This window comes from Cyprinodon tularosa, unplaced genomic scaffold (genome assembly GCF_016077235.1).
Source record: "Cyprinodon tularosa strain WSP-4 unplaced genomic scaffold, ASM1607723v1 ctg37, whole genome shotgun sequence".
Lineage (NCBI taxonomy): Eukaryota > Metazoa > Chordata > Actinopteri > Cyprinodontiformes > Cyprinodontidae > Cyprinodon > Cyprinodon tularosa.
Window position 1 is genome coordinate 3,340,639 of NW_024039085.1, and position 18,953 is coordinate 3,359,591.

Genomic DNA, 18,953 nt, shown 5'->3' on the forward strand with positions numbered 1-18,953 from the left:
AAATATCTAACCCAAAGCTATTTTAACCCCTAGTCAGTTTTCATATATTGCCAAAAATATAATGTATTATTGTCTGTCTGTCCATATCCATCTATCTATCTATGGTTTGTATAGAAGTATAGTAGGTTTGTATACAAGAGTGGTAGAAAGAGAGTTAATATTCAGAATTTACAAAAAAACAAACAAAATGAGAAGTTATTTTTGCAGCTTTCTTAAAGCTATGTTGGAAATAAATAAATAAATAAATAAATAAATAAATAAAAGAAGGTCTTATAAGATGAGACCAAATTTGAAATGCAAAGTCTAAATTCTGACTAAGAGAAGCGGCTGAAAAATATCACTGATCTCTTTTTATTCACTGGATTGCTGATTGCCCAAAAAAAAGGAAGCCACTGTCCGCTATGCCAGTACTCTCCATTCCCACTGAGACGCGCATTAAAAATGCCTACCGGTGTAGCATTTGGCTGCAAAAACAAGCAGTTTGCCATCTGTGGAAAGATCTTTCACAGGTAATCTCACAGTCAGTGGATGTGCTAACCAAGAAAATCCATATATACTCTGAGGTTTCCTATAGTATAGTATGTAGCCTAACATTAGTCTGGCTATCTTGAATGCACTCGAAGATATTGACAGAGTGAGCCATTGACATTGTGTCTAACGTTAGAAAATAGAATTTAAAGTAAATAGAAAATAATCCACTGTGAAATGTCAATGTAATAATGCGTTACTAAGTCGATGATGCCATTGTTCCTGTAGAGTCTGTTGTATTTCTCATTTGAAAAAGGCATGTTCTGAAATAAATTGCATGTTATTTTGAGGGGAAAAAAACAACTCAACATTTGAACTATATATATATATATATATATATATATATATATATATATATATATATATATATATATATATATATATATATATATACACAATGAATCAGCAGTAAAAAGACAGATGGAGACGGTTCACTCTGTCTTTTTCCAGGACCAGGTTTAGCCACAAGGCTTGGCTAACTGCATGCCTTAAGGCTAACACTTTATTCTGCAGCCTTGACTGCTTGCCTCCTTTTCAAACGTCAGGATCTGACCCAGCATGGGTAAAGACAGGTAGGACTGATCTAAAGCTCTTTTTAGAAAAGGCAAGGAAGCATGAACAATCTGGTATTCACATTGAGAATAAAATATTATAGTGTACTTTTTCGAGATGTTTGTTCATTTGCATGGTTGCTCTTAAACACATTCTTATAAAGTTGTTTTTAAGAGAAAAAAAGACATAATGCTGACTAATAGCTTCTCCATTATAAAAATGGTACATTACTTTATAAGGTTTGTGACACCATATTAGAACATGCAAAACACAGCCTTAAGTGATTTTATACATTTGCTGTTGTTGGCAATTATATAAATATACATTTTTTTTTTGGTTGTTTTTTGTTTTAAAATTGGCAGCAAAGCCTCAAAAGACTGGGTCTTTGTTCTTCTACTGCAGACACACTTTACTTTGGATTAACACTATAGAGCAGGCATCCCCAAACTCGGTCCTCGAGGGCAGCTGTCCTGCAGGTTTTAGATGTTTCTCTGCTCCAGTACAGCTGATTTTAATTGATAGTTGATTAACAGGCTTTTGCTCTACTGCAATCATCATAATCAGCTGTGCTAAAGCAGGGAAACCTCTAAAACCTGCAGGACAGCGGCCCTCGAGGACCGAGTTTGGGGATGCCTGGTATAGAGTGTCTATAGATGGGTTTTGTATTTTTTAGGGGAATACACCTTTTACAGGGGACCTAACTAAGGCTAAAGCAGTATCCATACCGATGGCCTGCATTTTGTTAAAAAATACTAATGTCTCACCTTTCAATAAATTGTTTATGGCGTTGGCCCTTGCAAAGAAACATAAAATTATCAGTTGCCATAATGGCTCTGTATAAAAGCTTCATATAAAATGTCTTTCATGGTGACTTTGATTTTTTCAAAACTGCTATTAACAGCTTAAGCCTCAGGTCTTGTTCGGAGACAAATCCAAACATTTGAGAAAACAGAGCTTTAAAGAGTGAAATTAGTTTGCAATCTGATTGTATTAAAATGTTTTAACATAAGCAAAGTGACTCATAAATTGAACTATATTGATTTTGTCTGTGGATTTTCTTTTAGTGATGCTCTAATAGTCTACTTTTTCTATTATTTCATAATAAAAGGAATTTTCTATTCAGGGTATTTTTTGTCATGATTCTTATAGGAACAAAATAATACACACTAATTCCAGGTATGTTTCTAGGTGTGTGCTCTACCTTGCAAAGATGACCTTGTATCCAAATCCTTATTAAAATTGAGCCTGAGTCACAACATGTGGGCTTTGGTATATTTCATTAGGATGGAGACATTGAATTACCCACCTGATATCCGCCAATTATGCTCAAACACAATCCCTCATTTAGGCAGTTGATATTGAGCAGTCCACAGTAGTCAATTATTTCTTCACAGTTCTTCCCAGAAAAGCCACTTAGACATCTGTTGAGAGGGGTCAGTTTCGTCAAAAATCAATTCACCCAGAACCAAAGCAATAACAGACCACATGTTACAGTTTCTTTGTGAAATACATGTGGTTCTAATTTTCAAATGTATTGGTTAATAATTGTAACTTGGAGCCAATTGAAACTGTTTGCACACCATTTACTTCAAACACATTTGACCAGGACTCTCAACCATGTGGCTTTATAATACAGAAACAAATGAGAGTTATTATTATTATTATTATTATACATAACCAATCCTGACTGAATTCTAATGTGACAAAAATAACAAAATGATAAACGATCCATAAACCTTTCATATACTCTATGTATGGGTCTTCTTCATCTCAAAAATTATGAGTCAAGCGGGAATAATGAAATATCTTATTTCTGAGCTGCAGCATTTTGCTTTCACAGTCAGCAAAAGCAGCCCAAAAAGGAAAATATTATATAAAATTGGGATTAAACTTTATGCCGATATGACTTCCGAAACTGCTTCTTTTTTTACTTTCTCTAGGTGTCCTTTAAAAAATAAAAATAAAAAAAAATGGGGGAACAAAAGGAACAAAAAGCACATGTAGTTCGATTTGTATTTGGGTTGATTAAATATTGATGTACTTCTTATGTTTCATAAGAACAATGCTCTAATAAAAGCTCAGTCTTTGAAAGTATGAGTGAAACTGTTTTAGAAAATATGACCTCAAAGAAACTTATGAAGTATATCCATTTTGAACTTACATTTTTGGCATGTTTCACCAAGATTAATAGGTTGGTATTGCTGAGCATAGCTTTCTTTATTAAATAACCTTATGCAGTTAAATGTTACCATTACACTATAGGGTTTTCAAATACTAGCCAAACAAAAACTGTGTCTTCTTTATACTTTTCTATCATATGATTTTTTTTTTTTAAGTTCTCTAGAAATAATTCCAAAAGATCACTATTGAGATTTTTCAGTTTTAAATTCTTTTTTTCTTAAACTGGTATAAAAATAAAGGTATTTTTCATATTTTTATTATAGAAAGAAAAATCTAGCTTCACACCAATAGTGGAGCCAAAATTCATAAATGTAAATATATAACTACTAATATTTCATAAACTTAAAAATACTTCTAAATGGGTTTAGGTATGGGCACATTTAAAAGTAAGAATTGTTTATGTATGTCTCAAAAGAAATAAATGGATCTTTGGTAGAAAAAATATTTTTAGTCAACTAGCAAATTAGAGCAAATTAACGACGATTACAGTATTAATACTTTCACATGGTATGGTTAATAAGTAACCGTATTACCATCTTGGTCCAGTAAAAATTTGTAAAAGTGTTAAATGCTTTATGAATCTATATATAACTCATCAAACGCATGTGATCTAAGCTAAAAGATCTCTGTGTGCTCACTCTGTATCTTGCAAGCATTCATACCTGAAGTTAAATGTCCACAAGTGTTTAGATCACACAACATGCATGTTAATGCCATGTATGAACAGAGCCTCTGAGGGTGACCCCATTAGATACCACTCTGTGTTTTACCTGCAGAAGTAATCCTTTCCCCTAGACACAAAGGTGCCATTGTTGAGGCAGGGCGATTGGTTGCACATGCTCTGCTGCTTCTTGCATTCTGGGACCAAACTACCATCTGTACAAATACACTCAGAGTCCTGCATAAAGAATAGAAGAAAGAAGGTTATCTGCAAGCTTAAAGAAATGTAGAGAATACCAGACCCATAACGAATAGTGCTTTATAAACAAAAACATGTAGAAAACACAGAGCAGTAATCAAGCTCTAACCTCTTTAGTTTAAAAAGATATATATATTTACAGTGTGGAACACAAATATTTTACACATTCAAATTTTCTCTCTGTGTGTCTCTATGAGAAATCCCCATTGAAGCTTGAGCTTCTGTGCAAAGTAGGGCCCTGATTGGATGACATGCAAAAATAGTTTTTTTTTTCCAGCTTTTATTGTCATTACACTGTCACAACTACAGAGCTGTAATGAGCAGGGACTGGACCCAGAATACGAACCAGCACATGTCAGTGACGTTTGAAACAAGCTTTATTGAAAAATAACACTAAAGCGGGGGTTCGGGGGTGCGCTGCTCGCTCCAAAGCAGGAAAACTCTTGATTGTGTGGCTGGGGAACTGACTTGATGTCGGAGAGCAGTGTGGATATGGGATCCGACTTGGTCCGGGGCTTTTGGGGGTTAATACTGGAGTGGCCAACAGGCACTCCGTTCGGGGTTATCCCGGGGCGTTATCCAGAGAGGTCCGGGGCCCAAACACAGAAAGACAGATACCCAGCGGCACTACAGGTAGGGTTATCCAAGAGAGGAGGTCCAGGTCCAGTCCATATCTGTTAACAGGCAGGCTCAGAGATTTCACAAGGGTTAGGGGGGAAATCCAGTACTCACAAGCAGGCAGGGTCAGTTTCATGAGAAGGCTACACTGGGTCAGGCAGGTAGGCAGGTCCAAGGAAAGAATCGGGTCAGGCAACAGACAGGCAATCAGAGGGGGAAATGCTGGAATGCTTGTGCAGGTGGCTAGAGACAATCTGGCACTGGCAGCTGATCTGTACAGGGTTTATATGCAGTGAAAACAGGTGGAACCAGTAAAGGCCGATTGCAGGGGAGCAGGTCTGATAGATGGTGGATCAGACCAGAAACAGAGCCGAGACTGTCACACAGAGCAACTAAATTCACTCTCTGCATTTAACCCACTGATATCTATTTCTACACTGGATTGCTGATAGCCGCAAAAAAGTGAAGCCACGGACCGCCATATTGGTAGTCCCCACTCCCACGGAGACGTGCCATAAATATACCAACGTGGGTAGCGTTTGGCTTGAAAAACAAGCAGTTTGCCAGCTGTTTCACAGGTAATTTCACAGTCAGTGGATGTACTAACCAAGAAAATCCATATATACGCTGATTTATCCCATAGTACAGTATGTAGCGTAACATTAATCTGACTGTCTTGAACTGACTCAAAGATATTGACTGAGTAAGAAACTAGAGTAAATAGAAAGTAATTCACTGTGAAATGTCAATGTAGTAATTGTTTATCAAGTGGATGATGCCGCCATTTTTGTAGCGTTTGTTGTGTTTCTCATTTGAAAAATTTATGTGCTGAAATATATTCCGAAATATATATAAATGTTATATTGACGAAAAAAAGCAACTCTAAAATCTTTAACGGCCAAAGCACAGACACAACATAAAAGTATGGCATCATGCATGCACAATTTGCAAACAGGAAAATACTATAGCGTTAACAGACATGTACTTGTAATTCAGTCTAGATGTGTGATCTTGAAAATAAATGTAATATGTAATTACCACAACAATGTAATCAATATATGTATATTACAAGTACATCATCGATTAAGATAGACTTCATTGACTTTATAATAACTATAGAATACAATGTGCCTATTTTTTTTAATCATAAGTTAATATACTTATGCTATGAAACAGCAAGTGTATCAAAGTGATGAATTTAGCTTTATTTTAAAAGTCTTAAGCCCCCCTGAAAATGAGAACATTATTGTTGTTTGATACTGTAGTGCACATATTGTTTACATTGCGACTGGTCTAACTAGGGAGTACCAATATGGCGGCCGGTGGCTTCACTTCACCCCATACTACCAACGGCAATCCAGTGAATAAATAGAGATCAGTGATTTAACCCATCCCCTTGGGGAGCAGTTGGCTGCCATGTGCGGTGACCGGGGAGCAGTGTGGGGTTACGGTCTTTTGCTCAGGGACCTAGAGTTGCAGTCTGTGGGAGTGAGGGCCTTTGGATTCCAAGTGTAAAGTCCTAACCATTAGGCTGCCATTTCCCTTAAATCAGCTCCTGTAGGGCTAAGCCTCTTATACAGTCTATAGAGCAGGGGCAGGATGGGGGCGGGTCATGAAGATGGCTACTCAATGCTGGTTGGCCAAATTTGCTTAAAGATTTGACTGCAAGTTTTCCTCACGAGACTCAGCTGAGAGATGAAAAAGCGATCATTCAGTCAGGACAATTGTTTGTGCTGAACTCTTGCAGTGGGTTCAGAAGTTATTATTTCAGAAATTTTCATTGAAGCTATTTTGACCCGTTCTAGTTATGTAAATTATGTGTTTTAACATTTGATAATGCAATACATCACGTTTGGATAATTAACACCATTGAGCCTCCTTCTCTCAGAGAGCAGCAGCCTTAACTGCCATCATGAATAGTAAGGCATAGTAATGCTGGGCTCACACTGAATGCGATGCAGTTTTGTTGCTGCAGAGCAGGCGCCACAAGGAACCCAAATTTTTAAAATCAATGTGCACAGCACCAACCTACACTAACTTGACTATAAGAAACAACAAGGCAAAACAGAAACAGAGAGGCTATTAGTGAAGAAAAAGGGATATTTAAGTGCCCCATTAATGAGTTTTTAAAACAACTCTCAGAAGTGTGAACCCACATTTATATTTTTTCCTCAAAAGAAACATTTCTGTATCTAAAGCCACAGCAGGGTCAGCCTGGTTGCAGTGGTACGTGTGAATTATTTTCCAGAACACCCCGGGACCAGAGTTGGACATCAGCTGCATTGCGATTTATGTGAGCCTGGCGTAATGAATGACTTAGACAAATCTATCCATACACCAAGTTCAACAGTTAGATATGTAGCCTGTGGATAGCAGGCAAACTTCAAACTGAGCCAACTTGCTTAGGAATATTTTTTTGATTCATGCATGTGCTTGATAAACCCTAATAATACCTGCCTGTTATGTGTTAATACTATAACAACTACAAAAATGCATGGCCTGGAACGTTGGAGACAGTAACAAGAAGAACAATTTGGTGATAGACCTGCATCTCAACAGCAAAGGACAAACTTTTTATGGCCATGATGTACAGAGAGGACAGATGGTTTGAAAGGATCATGGAGGAAGCCATTTTTGTCAGAGAATGTAGGTAAGATTTTTTAGAAGTTTTCTAGAGGGTGTATGATCATGAAGTGCCAGTATCATAACAAAATATTCAATTAAATTGTAGTACCAAAGGTTTAGAGATCTTATCCTAAAAATTCTGTGATTAAATAAATATTGATAATGAAGCTAAAGTAGTTGTTACCACATAGAGACATTTTAAAATAATTACCTTCATAGTCATAAACTTGTATGTTACTTAATCTAAAATATTTTTAATTATATTAAATACAAGCCAAAAAAGCTAAGCAAAGAAAAGTAGCCAAATGTATTGTACTGGCTGAATATTTGTAACATTTTGCAAATCTTTACTTTTTGCTAACTGCACACTACTTTATAAGGTGGCACATATATTTTGTAAAGTGTTTGCAAATCTAAGATACTTAATGAATTGCATCTATGTTAAGCACCAGTTATAAAAGAACATTAAATGTTTTATAAACATGTATTCAGTTAGTCTAACAAGGGCTGTTAAAGCTAGAAGTTTTGTTCAAAAAGTGTAATAACAAAATGAAAAACACAATTCACACAGAAAGAAAATCAGAGTGCAACTGCATCACCAGAAAATCCTCAAGAAATTTTGAGACATTACTGCCTTCGCAAAACGCACTGCCATAATAAAATTTCCATTGAAAGGTGAAAATTGCATAAGGCACCCAATTACAAAAAAACTTTGATGAGAGATATTTCAAGCTGGCACTTAAATATGTGCAGGGTCATTTAATCAAAATGCTAGAGAAAGCAGACACACCTCCTTTCTACCCATCTTCTGAGAGGAATATTAATTGCGAGACTTGGGAGACTTCAGAAGGAAGCCATTTGATCTTGTTTCAGGACGCTATTATTTTCCAGATGTCAATTTTGTTTATGTGCCACTGAGATAAAGCAAAAAGAGGGAATACAGTCCTTACATGCCCCCCTGCAGTGCAGTTTTGTTCCTCGATACATGAATATGACAAGCAGCTGACGTCAATTCCAGGGTCTGGACAGTAACAGAGCAATTCTTTAGGAGTCTCTCTACATGTGCTGACATTTCTGCATTGATATGGGTCACACAGGTCTTTCCTCTTTTCACAGGGACGGCCTGTAAAGTGAACAACAAAAGATTATTACAAGTTCGTACAGGGTGTTAATGTAAAGAAAACACAATGTGCAACACCCAGAGAAAAGCATACATTTTACAGTAGAAGTGAGAATTTTCTCTGACAAGGGTATGACTCTTAAATTAAATTAAACAAATTTAAAATTGTACTATATGTTATTTTTTATATGATACACGTTTGGTGCCTTGCTTTAAATAAATAAGTGATGAACACTAGTTCGAAGTTAGAATTTGAGATTAGAATTAATTTCATTTGAGTAATTAAAAAAGTGGAAACATTAGCACACATTAAAAAAACAACAACCTTAGGCTTACAAAAAGTCAAAAGGGGGGAATTCACAACACTGCCACTATAATTTTTTTTTTTTACTTCTATGCCTGGTTTTTTTAGCAAAAAAAGTCAACTTTTTTTTCTCATTGGGCACTAAGTCATTAGGATATTCTTCTTGGGCAACAGTGATTTTTCACCTCAAAACTCTTCCATACCATTTCTAGCATGCTACTTTATTTTTTTAAACTTAAAGACTGTTCTTAAATTAGACCTAAAGTGTCTTTTCTACAGTGGGTTATTTTGTGACTCCTGCATCAGTTACTACAGGAAGGGGACACCATTATTTCATATTTTATCTAATTGTGAACTGTGGTTTGCTGGTTTAGTCCCAAAAGCTGAGAAGTGGCTTTATACTCCCTTGCAAAGATTCCATTGTCAGTTTATATCTATTCTTAAAATGCTTCAAATTGTGAAATTATTTTTTTTTTCTTTTTTTAGATCATTTATTGAGATAATTTTTTTGCCAGTTATCTCTTGTTTCATCAGGTCTACAGGGGTTTGTTTAGAAGACTAGCTATTTCAACAAAATGTGGTTAATTGCACACAAACGCCCTATGCAAAACACAGAAATAAACAACAAGGGGAGAAATACTGTATAATACTGTGGTCTCTCTTTATGCAAAGCTGCAGCATCTGCATAAAAATAAAAACCAAGAGTTCATTGTTAAGAAAAGAGTCCTATTAAGTTTGGTTGGCATTTTTAAGTCTTGAGGCAGCTACAAAGTATTGTGATGCCAGGCATGTCACAGTCCAGTCAGTCACAGAGGCAAAAGAGTTTGGAGAGACCGAAAGAGAAACACTTTCGATCTCCCCAAAACACCATCACACACACAACTTTAGTTAACTTCAGATCTTTCATACAATAAAACCCATTAAATGAACAACTTAGTATGAAAGGAATTTGTTTCTCTGTCCACAAAAGTAACATATTAGTACTTCCACCTATAATTAAATAGAAGTAAAAAGCTGTAAACAACGTTGTAGTTTTAAACTCTGTTGGGGTTTCTTCCAGTTTCTTCCCCAAAATCCACGCCAACTTCCAGCCCCTAAAGTGATCCTGGGCGTGCAGATTTTTTACTCTGACTCCACCCTTTCAATTAACTATAGGATCTGACCAGGAGATGGCACTTCTCTTTAGATCTTAATGTCCACAAATCATGATGGAAAGAATATTTTAAACAAAGATTGATGTTTAAAAAGGAATTTTAGGGAAACAGCCAAGGACCCATCAAAGAAAGTATTTTAAAAATAACTATGTTATATTTTATCTTAACATTAACACAAAGTTAGAAGTCTAGGACTCAAATTTCATTGATAAGTTCAGACCATTTAATCAAAAAAAAGAACTTTGGTTAGGTACCTCATCTGTAACAAGTATGCTTTTATAGTTGTTCTTAAAAGAATTAGAATCAAGAATCAAAGCATCCAGAAACAAAACAAGGAATCAAAATTGGAACCAGAGTTGTACAAATTGAGACAATGGCTAACCATACTGAAATCATGCTGTAGTTTGTAAAGAAAGTTTACCAAGCTGAGTCTGCACTCAGTGAAAACTGTCAGTGTAGAGCTCTCTCATTTTAAAACCTCAAAAAGTACATTTTTTTCATTAATACATTGATTCTTGATCATTTAATTGCTGATTCAAGATCTACATTATTGCTTAAAAATAAAATAAAAATAAAGTTGTAAACCTTTTTGAGTATATATGCGTAATAACATCTCCAGTTATTGCTGCTTCTTGTGGCATAGTCGTAGCTGTTGCACATACAGCAGACCACTCCTTCAACAATCCTAGGGTGATCTCAATAGACCTACTTTAGACCAGGACCCAGAAATGTATAATTACTCAGGTAAATTAGTATCAAAATGTGTCCTGTGCTTATTAAAGTTGGTTCATGTTAGTGTAGTTATCTGATCCACATGTGCATCACAAAACTAAATTATGTCACCTAGTCACTGCCTTGTCACCATTGTGTTTCTTACAGGGATTCCTAAATGATTTTAAGCTCTAGACATGCAGTAGCAATATAACAAAAGCAAGATGGCAAAAATGTTTTAAAAGAAACGATAAAGACAACATGAAAACAAATCTAATAAATATTTCATTAAATTATATATAAATAATGTTTATACTGTTATGGTTACTTTTAGCCCTCTTTAACCATTTAATGCAATTCTAACAAGTCAATGCTGAAGCTCATTTTATACCAGCATATAAACTCAGCATTTTCTTCAATAAGCAATTTCACAAATTTTACCTATATCTGCTTAACCAGATACAAGGTGTTGGATAGTGATGTTGTGTGCAAAAGATAAAATTAGATTAAATTTGCTGCAGTTTCAAGGTGAATAAAATTTCATGTTATTCCCTTCTGAGAGTTTTCATTTTTTTGTGCTCATCACATGGTGCCTGCACATTTATCTTTCCTGTGACTCTTTCTTTGCAGATTTGCTTTAATCCCCTTGGTGATACAAGTGTTCAGGTCCCAGAGGCTCCTTGCTTCCTCCTCTGTGGGCATCAATCTTAATGTACACAACTTTAGAATGTGCTTTTGCATCACCTCCTTTTTCAAGTTTCTAGAACTGGTTCACTTTAAAACAAATATGTCCAGGCACATTTGCTTAGGACATGTAATATAATCAGTCTAAAAGTAACTGCCTAATTTCTTCTCATAGTAATCAAGCTATAGACATGTTAACACATATTATTGAACTTATGTAAACTCACAAACATATCGAGTCACTCTGAATAGCTGAATAATTTAATAAGGGTAATCACAGCATTGTGCACATTAAAAAGGTCTCGATTTGATAATTCTCCCATTAAGTTAATCACCACTTAATGATTATTGCCCCATAAATGTGGTAATACCTTGCAACAAATACTCTGGAGGTAGTGCAAAGGAAAGACCAATCAAAAGAAAATCTTATTTGAAACGTCCCATGAGTTCAACTCATTATTCTGTGCACATAGGCTTTGGCCTATGAGGGCACCCAGCAATGGAGCAGCCACTAAATTTCAGTTGATTAATGGGGCAACAGCTAAAGAGAAGTAGAGCAAACAAAAGGTTTGCAGAACTCCCAGGAAGCTGATGGGACAGCAGGATACCATGACAATGCAAGCACTTTTAGCATTGTCTACTTAAGGAGAAACTATATAAGTTTTCACTGAAAAATATCTTTTAATTAGCCTTTTTATTTGACCCATTACAACTAAAACATTGCTTGATGAGCAGACTGACACCTCAGTAATTCAGCATCTAAATATGCTTTGGGTCAGAAGTTCCCGCGCTGTTCTGCGGATATGACGTCAAGCATGTCCATGTTACATGGGTTCTACCTAGCAAACAATTGAGGCATTATATTTAAGTTGGATACTTGGAAGTGACCAGCATCCATCACAACTAAGACACCAATGGCAACTCAACATAAGCTCAAAAAAGTGAAATAAAAACCTTGTCAAGTACAAGCAGGCACTACAAGAATGAGCAGATGAGAACTGTAGCTCTGTGTTTTGGCCACAGGTGGCACTATCATTAGAAACTGCTGTAACGCCTCTTTAAGAGTAAAGCATCAATTAAAGCTTATTTGATAGTAGGTCAAATCAAAAAGAACTTGTAACAGCAAAAAATGTGTATGAGTTTAATAAATTTGTTGAATAAAAGTACTACTAAATCCACAAAAATAATTTTCACCCACTATACAGTTTAAAAAGATTTACTTATATAAATTAATTACATAGTTTTAATCACCCCAAATTTCTCAAATAGGTACTCTTCCTGGACTCTCTTCATGTAGGTAAACACAAGAAAAATCTTGTTTTTTCAAATATTTTCTTTCACAATAAAACTCATTTTCCAACTTTGAATATATTCATTGGATGACATTTTTCTATGGGGAATTCCCACTGAGAAACCTTTTTTAAAAATCAGTTCTTATTTAACTTGTTTGAGCAATTTTAGAGAAAGCCATTTAGTTCACACCTATGCTCATCCTTAAACTACATGTATGCTCTATCCACCTTCTAACTTAAGCACTGATAGACTACTGGTACATACAGTATATTCACCCCAGCATTTTCCCGTGACAAAATAATGAGAAAAAAAGGACATACGGTTGCCTTTTTTTCATCTGCACTTCTGTCATAATCAACTCTTGTAAGAAAGAATGCCAGATATTACCTTCTCTGGGCAACCTTGAAACCACATTTTTTTTTTAAATAATCTCAAAGCTTATGTTGGAAAAACATTACACCTCAGATTTTCACAGTAAAGTTTTCTTCATTCAATCAAATAATCAACAAAGTTTTAACATCCAGGTCAGTCTAAACAGTATCTGTGTCTCTAAGCCCAAGTGTTTACCATATTCATTAACCTAATTGTGTTTTGCATACCAACCTCTTTTACAATCGAAGCAGCAATAACCTGAAATCTATGAGGCCAGGGAAAGATTAGTAACATTTTTAATTTTCATACATGAGCATTCAATACTTTTTTACAATGACAAAATAGCAGTTACAGCCTTTATAAATGTTTTATAGTGAAGGGGAATTAGAATAAATTTGTGCTTAAAGGACCACAGTGTAACAAATTAAACTAAAATATTTCTGTTAATCATTTTTTGCAATGTCTGTCAAGCATAACTTCATAAAGAGAAGACAGATATGACAAGCTTTAGTTGTCAGTTTTGCAGGGTGGATTATGAGAAATATGTAAATACAGCTGTAAAATTTATAACTCTTTTTCTTTTCTCTCCATAATCAAATTAAAACATCATCATCAGCAGAAGTAATACTTTTCCAATTTTAATTAAACTAAAAATTATAAAGTTTATTGTATTAATCTTGACTTCTCAGTTACCTTTTAGCCATGGATCTAAACCATAGCATTTCACTGGTTCAGGGCTCTTACCAGCACATTTCAATGTAGCGGGCAGGTACACTGAAAGCTATCACTGTTACACCAAGATTAAAACAGAGAGCTAATTTTTTATGAATGCATCAGTCTTTGACCGATATCTGGGCTCCCTCTCCAAGGTTTCTTGCAACGCATCTCAGGGCAATGGCTCATTACGCTGGTAGTTGTCAAAATCACACTGAAATTAGGCCTATACGTTGAATTAAAATAAGTGCAGGCAATACAAGGGCAAGTATATTTATATAGCACAATTCAGTACAAGGACAATTCAAAGGGTTTTACATGGATTAAACAATAAGAAAAATTAAACAGTTGACCACAACCTTAAACTAATAAAATTGTATTTAACAGTTTGACTTCAACAGTCAAAGTCAGTTCTTAACAAATGTGTTTTTTACTTTGATTAAAAAGAACTCAGGCTTTCAACGCTTTTACAGACTATTGGAAATGTGCTCTGGATAAGTTGCATATAGAAACTAAGTGCTGCCTCTTCATGTTTGGTTCTAGTTCTGGGTGTACAGAGTAGGCTTCAACAAGTAGACCTGAATGGTCATGGAGGTTGATGCATTGACAGCAAATCCGTTATGCAGTTTGGTGCATAATTATCAGTGATTTATAGACTGACAGAAGGATTTTAAAGTCTATTCTTTGAGATACAAGGAGTCACTGGAAGTACTTCAGAACCAAGCTGATGTCCTTTACTTTCTTAGGTCCAGTGAGAACAAGAGCAGCAGGGTTTTGAATCAGTTGCAGCTTTCTGATGGATTTTCTAGGCAAACTTATGTATACACTTTTGCAGTAATCAATTCTACTAAAGATAAATGCAAGAATGAGTTTTTGTAGATCTTTCTGGGACATAATTTAATCTGGCATATATTTTCAAGCGATGAACCTATTGACTGCATTTATGTGCCTCTGAGGGTTCTGATCTGAGTCCATCATGACACCAAAATTTCAGCCATTATCAGTACTTTCTAGCTTTAGCAGCTGAAGCCGTGAGCTAACTCTGGATCTCTCCTTTGTTGGTCCAAAGATTATTACAATTAGTTTTGCTTTATTCAATTGGAGAAAATGATGGTGCATCCACATATTGATCTGATCTATGCATCTAGCCAACGCTCTGATGGGTTCATAGTCGCCTGGTGACATTGTGATGTTAATTGGTGTGTCGTCTGCATAGTTATGCTAACTGAACATGTTGTTTGCTATAATCTGAACTAAAGGGAGCATGTAGAAATTGAATAGGAGGGGCCCCGGCATGGATCCTTGTGAAGCCCTTGATGTGATATTTCTGGTCTCTGAGTCAAAATTGCCTACCAACACATAAAAGTCCATTCCTTCACCACCTTCGTATGGCTTTTCAGCACTCCCTCTTTTCTAACTACTGGGGCATTTCGCCATGGAGATTTCCTATCCCAGAGACAACTTTCATTTTAACTGGAGCAGTGGTATCAACGATGCAGAAGGGTAAGCCAAAGGTAAAGTTTTCTATTTTAATGTCCATGATAAAACGCTTTCTGGGAACATCTCTTTTGGTAATTAGATCAGTGGTTTTGAATTTTATGTCGAAGAGACAGATTCAGCTGTAGTGTTGGGCTGTATACAGGATCCAGTGTCCAGAGAGGAGACACTTCTGTTGGGACTGACAGTGTTGGGGTCCGAGGAGTGGCCACTGTGCTCCAAAGCAATGATTAATATGACCTATATTTCCCCATTACCTCCTCTAGCATTTTGGCTGTCTTTATCATCTGTTCATTCTGTTTAATTTCCCTTTTGAAGTACTTATATTTCAAGTCATCACATTCCAAGGCCTCAGCAGATTTATGTTTATCATTAGGAAGACTGTTTATCTGGTTTTCATTCACATCATATTCTTTGTTCAAGGAGTCAAAAATGTTGAAAGCAAAATATTTTGCAACTTAGCTATTCATTTGAAAACCACATCTCTTGATTATCCAGCAGATATTAAAGTTATCAATAAATCCAATTTATCTTTCAGAGCAGGCTTGTTTGATCCATTTATTTAGGTAGGAGACTGCTGAAGACTTCGTCTTCTGCTGAAGGTGACATATACAGAGCCCCTAATGAAAACTTTAAAATGAGTCTGTTCTGCAGTGTTAAGTAGAACAATCAAGTCTCCCTTTGATTATTGTGACTTCCTTTTAGCAACATCACTTAGTCTTCCAATGTGAATGACTAAGTTCATAAAGGTCGGATATGAATCTGTGACCTGTTTGAACCTCTTTCAGAGTTCAGACAACATACTACAGCCAACATTCACTATTTCTTTCTTTATATAAATAAAAAGATAATATACACTATATTGCCAAAAGTATTTGCTCACCTGCCTTGACTCACATATGAGCTTAAGTGACATCCCGTTCCTAATCCATAGGGTTCAATATGACGTCGGTCCACCCTTTGCAGCTAGAACAGCTTCAACTCTTCTGGGAAGGCTGTCCACAAGGTTTAGGAGTGTGTTTATGGGAATTTTTGACCATTCTTCCAGAAGCGCATTTGTGAGGTCGCACACTGATGTTGGACGAGAAGGCCTGGCTCTCAGTCTCCGCTCTAATTCATCCCAAAGGTGTTCTATCGGGTTGAGGTCAGGACTCTGTGCAGGCCAGTCAAGTTCATCCACACCAGACTCTGTCATCCATGTCTTTATGGACCTTGCTTTGTGCACTGGTGCACAGTCATGTTGGAAGAGGAAGGGGCCAGCTCCAAACCGTTCCCACAAAGTTGGGAGCATGGAATTGTCCAAAATGTCTTGGTATGCTGAAGCATTCAGAGTTCCTTTCACTGGAACTAAGGGGCCAAGCCCAGCTCCTGAAAAACAACCCCACACCATAATCCCCCCTCCACCAAACTTTACACTTGGCACAATGCAGTCAGACAAGTACCGTTCTCCTGGCAACCGCCAAACCCAGACCCGTCCATCAGATTGCCAGATGGAGAAGCGCGATTCGTCACTCCAGAGAACGCGTCTCCACTGCTCTAGAGTCCAGTGGCGGCGTGCTTTACACCACCGCATCCGACGCTTTGCATTGCACTTGGTGATGTATGGCTTGGATGCAGCTGCTCGACCATGGAAACCCATTCCATGAAGCTCTCTGCGCACTGTTCTTGAGCTAATCTGAAGGCCACATGAAGTTTGGAGGTCTGTAGTGATTGACTCTGCAGAAAGTTGGCGACCTCTTCGCACTATGCGCTTCAGCATCCGCTGACCCCGCTCCGTCAGTTTACGTGGCCTACCACTTCGTGGCTGAGTTGCTGTCGTTCCCAAACACTTCCATTTTCTTATAATACAGCTGACAGTTGACTGTGGAATATTTAGGAGCGAGGAAATTTCACGACTGGATTTGTTGCACAGGTGGCATCCTATCACAGTTCCACGCTGGAATTCACTGAGCTCCTGAGAGCGACCCATTCTTTCACAAATGTTTGTAAAAACAGTCTGCATGCCTAGGTGCTTGAATTTATACACCTGTGGCCATGGAAGTGATTGGAACACCTGATTCCAATAATTTGGATGGGTGAGCAAATACTTTTGGCAATATAGTGTATATATTTATGTATTATTTTTTATATTATTATTATTATTTTTAATGAGGCCTTTGTACTGTAGGATATTATGAATAAAGTGCCTTATTTTATTGGAAATAATGCTGCAAAGGTTTTGGAAGAGATAGTGCCATAATATACCAAAAATAAGCTAAATATATAGCCACCTACCTGAAAATCCAGGTTCACAAACGCATTTGAAGGAAGCTGGTGATAGTTGAACACATGTCCCATTTTCGCAAATTCTCTCACAGTTTGTTTTCCCAATGATTTCAGAGCAATTCACCCCTAAAACAAACAACACACAATCTTATGATTAAAAGGAAACATTAATTAATTGAAGTTTGCTTGTTAGCAAAAGTACCATTTATTTTTCATTTTCCCGAAGTGCTATGGATTTTTCTTTTTTAGTTTAGAGTTCATCAGCATTAAATTTATTCTATAATTTGTTTTCTTCTCCAGAAACTTTTATGAAAACAACTAAATATGACAAAGTGATATATTTTAAAGTGGAAAGAACAAATTAAACCTTTTTTCACTTTTTTTTCCAATAAAATTGAGAAGTGCCTATTTTTAGTTTTGTGGTGAGTGCAATATGTTCTGAATGTTCAGTCTATTATTCAGTTTATGTTTTGTGATTTGGCATGTAGGCGAAAAAGATTCTGGAGTCTAATTGGCACAAAATGCTCACATATGCCAAAAATAAAGCGTGAAACTTCAATGGGCTACTTTCTTTACAAAGGCTGGGATCTATCAAAAACAAACTTGGGCTAACTCTTACCAACACGTATGTCCATTTGGAGGAAAGGGGAAAATGGTGACATAGATGGTCAGGTGAAGAACTGGAGTTAGATGTTCAAAATCACCATACAGTATATAAAACATTAATCATAGATCGACATCATCCAATATTGTAGTGTAATCCATGCTTGAACTGGTCAGCAATAAGTATACATAAGGACCATTCAAACAAAACAAAAAAAAGCCAATGAGCAGCTAAAATTTTTATCAAAGCATGCTTAGTATTCAAATGTTTTCCTATCATCACATTCCTCTGCCCCATGATCAACAGTAACTAAGTTGTACCGCAGATGTTTTGCAAAATTGTTAAAAGATATGAGCCACTCACACTGATTGTTGTAAACATTTGAATGCATAATGGTGTGTGATTGATGCTGCTCCAATAAAAAGGTCTTCCGTTGAAAAATGGAGGAATATGAGGGAACATCTTTTCAATGAACACAACAGTTTCCTGACCCCTGTTTAAGCTTAGGCACCAATCAGAACTAGTTATATCCTTTAAATTCTCCTGGAATTGTTACATTTTTAAAATGTTTGTTTCAGAGTTTCAATGCCCACCCAGAAACAGAGGCTGCCAAATATCAGAGAAGAAGAATCCACAGGAGTATCTACGCAACCATCTGTTTGGCTGTTGCATTTAAAAGGGTAGCTGAAAGTTAAATAAAGAAATGACATGTCAGCTTCCTGCGACACTGGTGGGTTTAATTAAACACCACCATCTTTGACCCACTGTATTGTAAAGTCGGTTCCCTGATCTCCCAGATTTATAAATAATCT

The 18,953-nt window shown here is 36.4% G+C and overlaps 1 protein-coding gene across 1 annotated transcript in view; it reads right to left on the bottom strand.

The window, feature by feature from the left end:
* The window catches only part of eys (eyes shut homolog), a 248,419-nt gene that overhangs the window by 215,165 nt on the left and 14,301 nt on the right, over positions 1-18,953 (bottom strand). Inside the window, exons 3-6 of the mRNA XM_038296242.1 lie at positions 17,547-17,663; positions 8,374-8,546; positions 4,032-4,159; positions 2,387-2,501 (exon numbers count right to left, since the gene is read on the bottom strand). Coding sequence (XP_038152170.1) covers positions 2,387-2,501; positions 4,032-4,159; positions 8,374-8,546; positions 17,547-17,663 — 533 coding nt within the window. The remainder of the gene's footprint in view (positions 1-2,386; positions 2,502-4,031; positions 4,160-8,373; positions 8,547-17,546; positions 17,664-18,953) is intronic.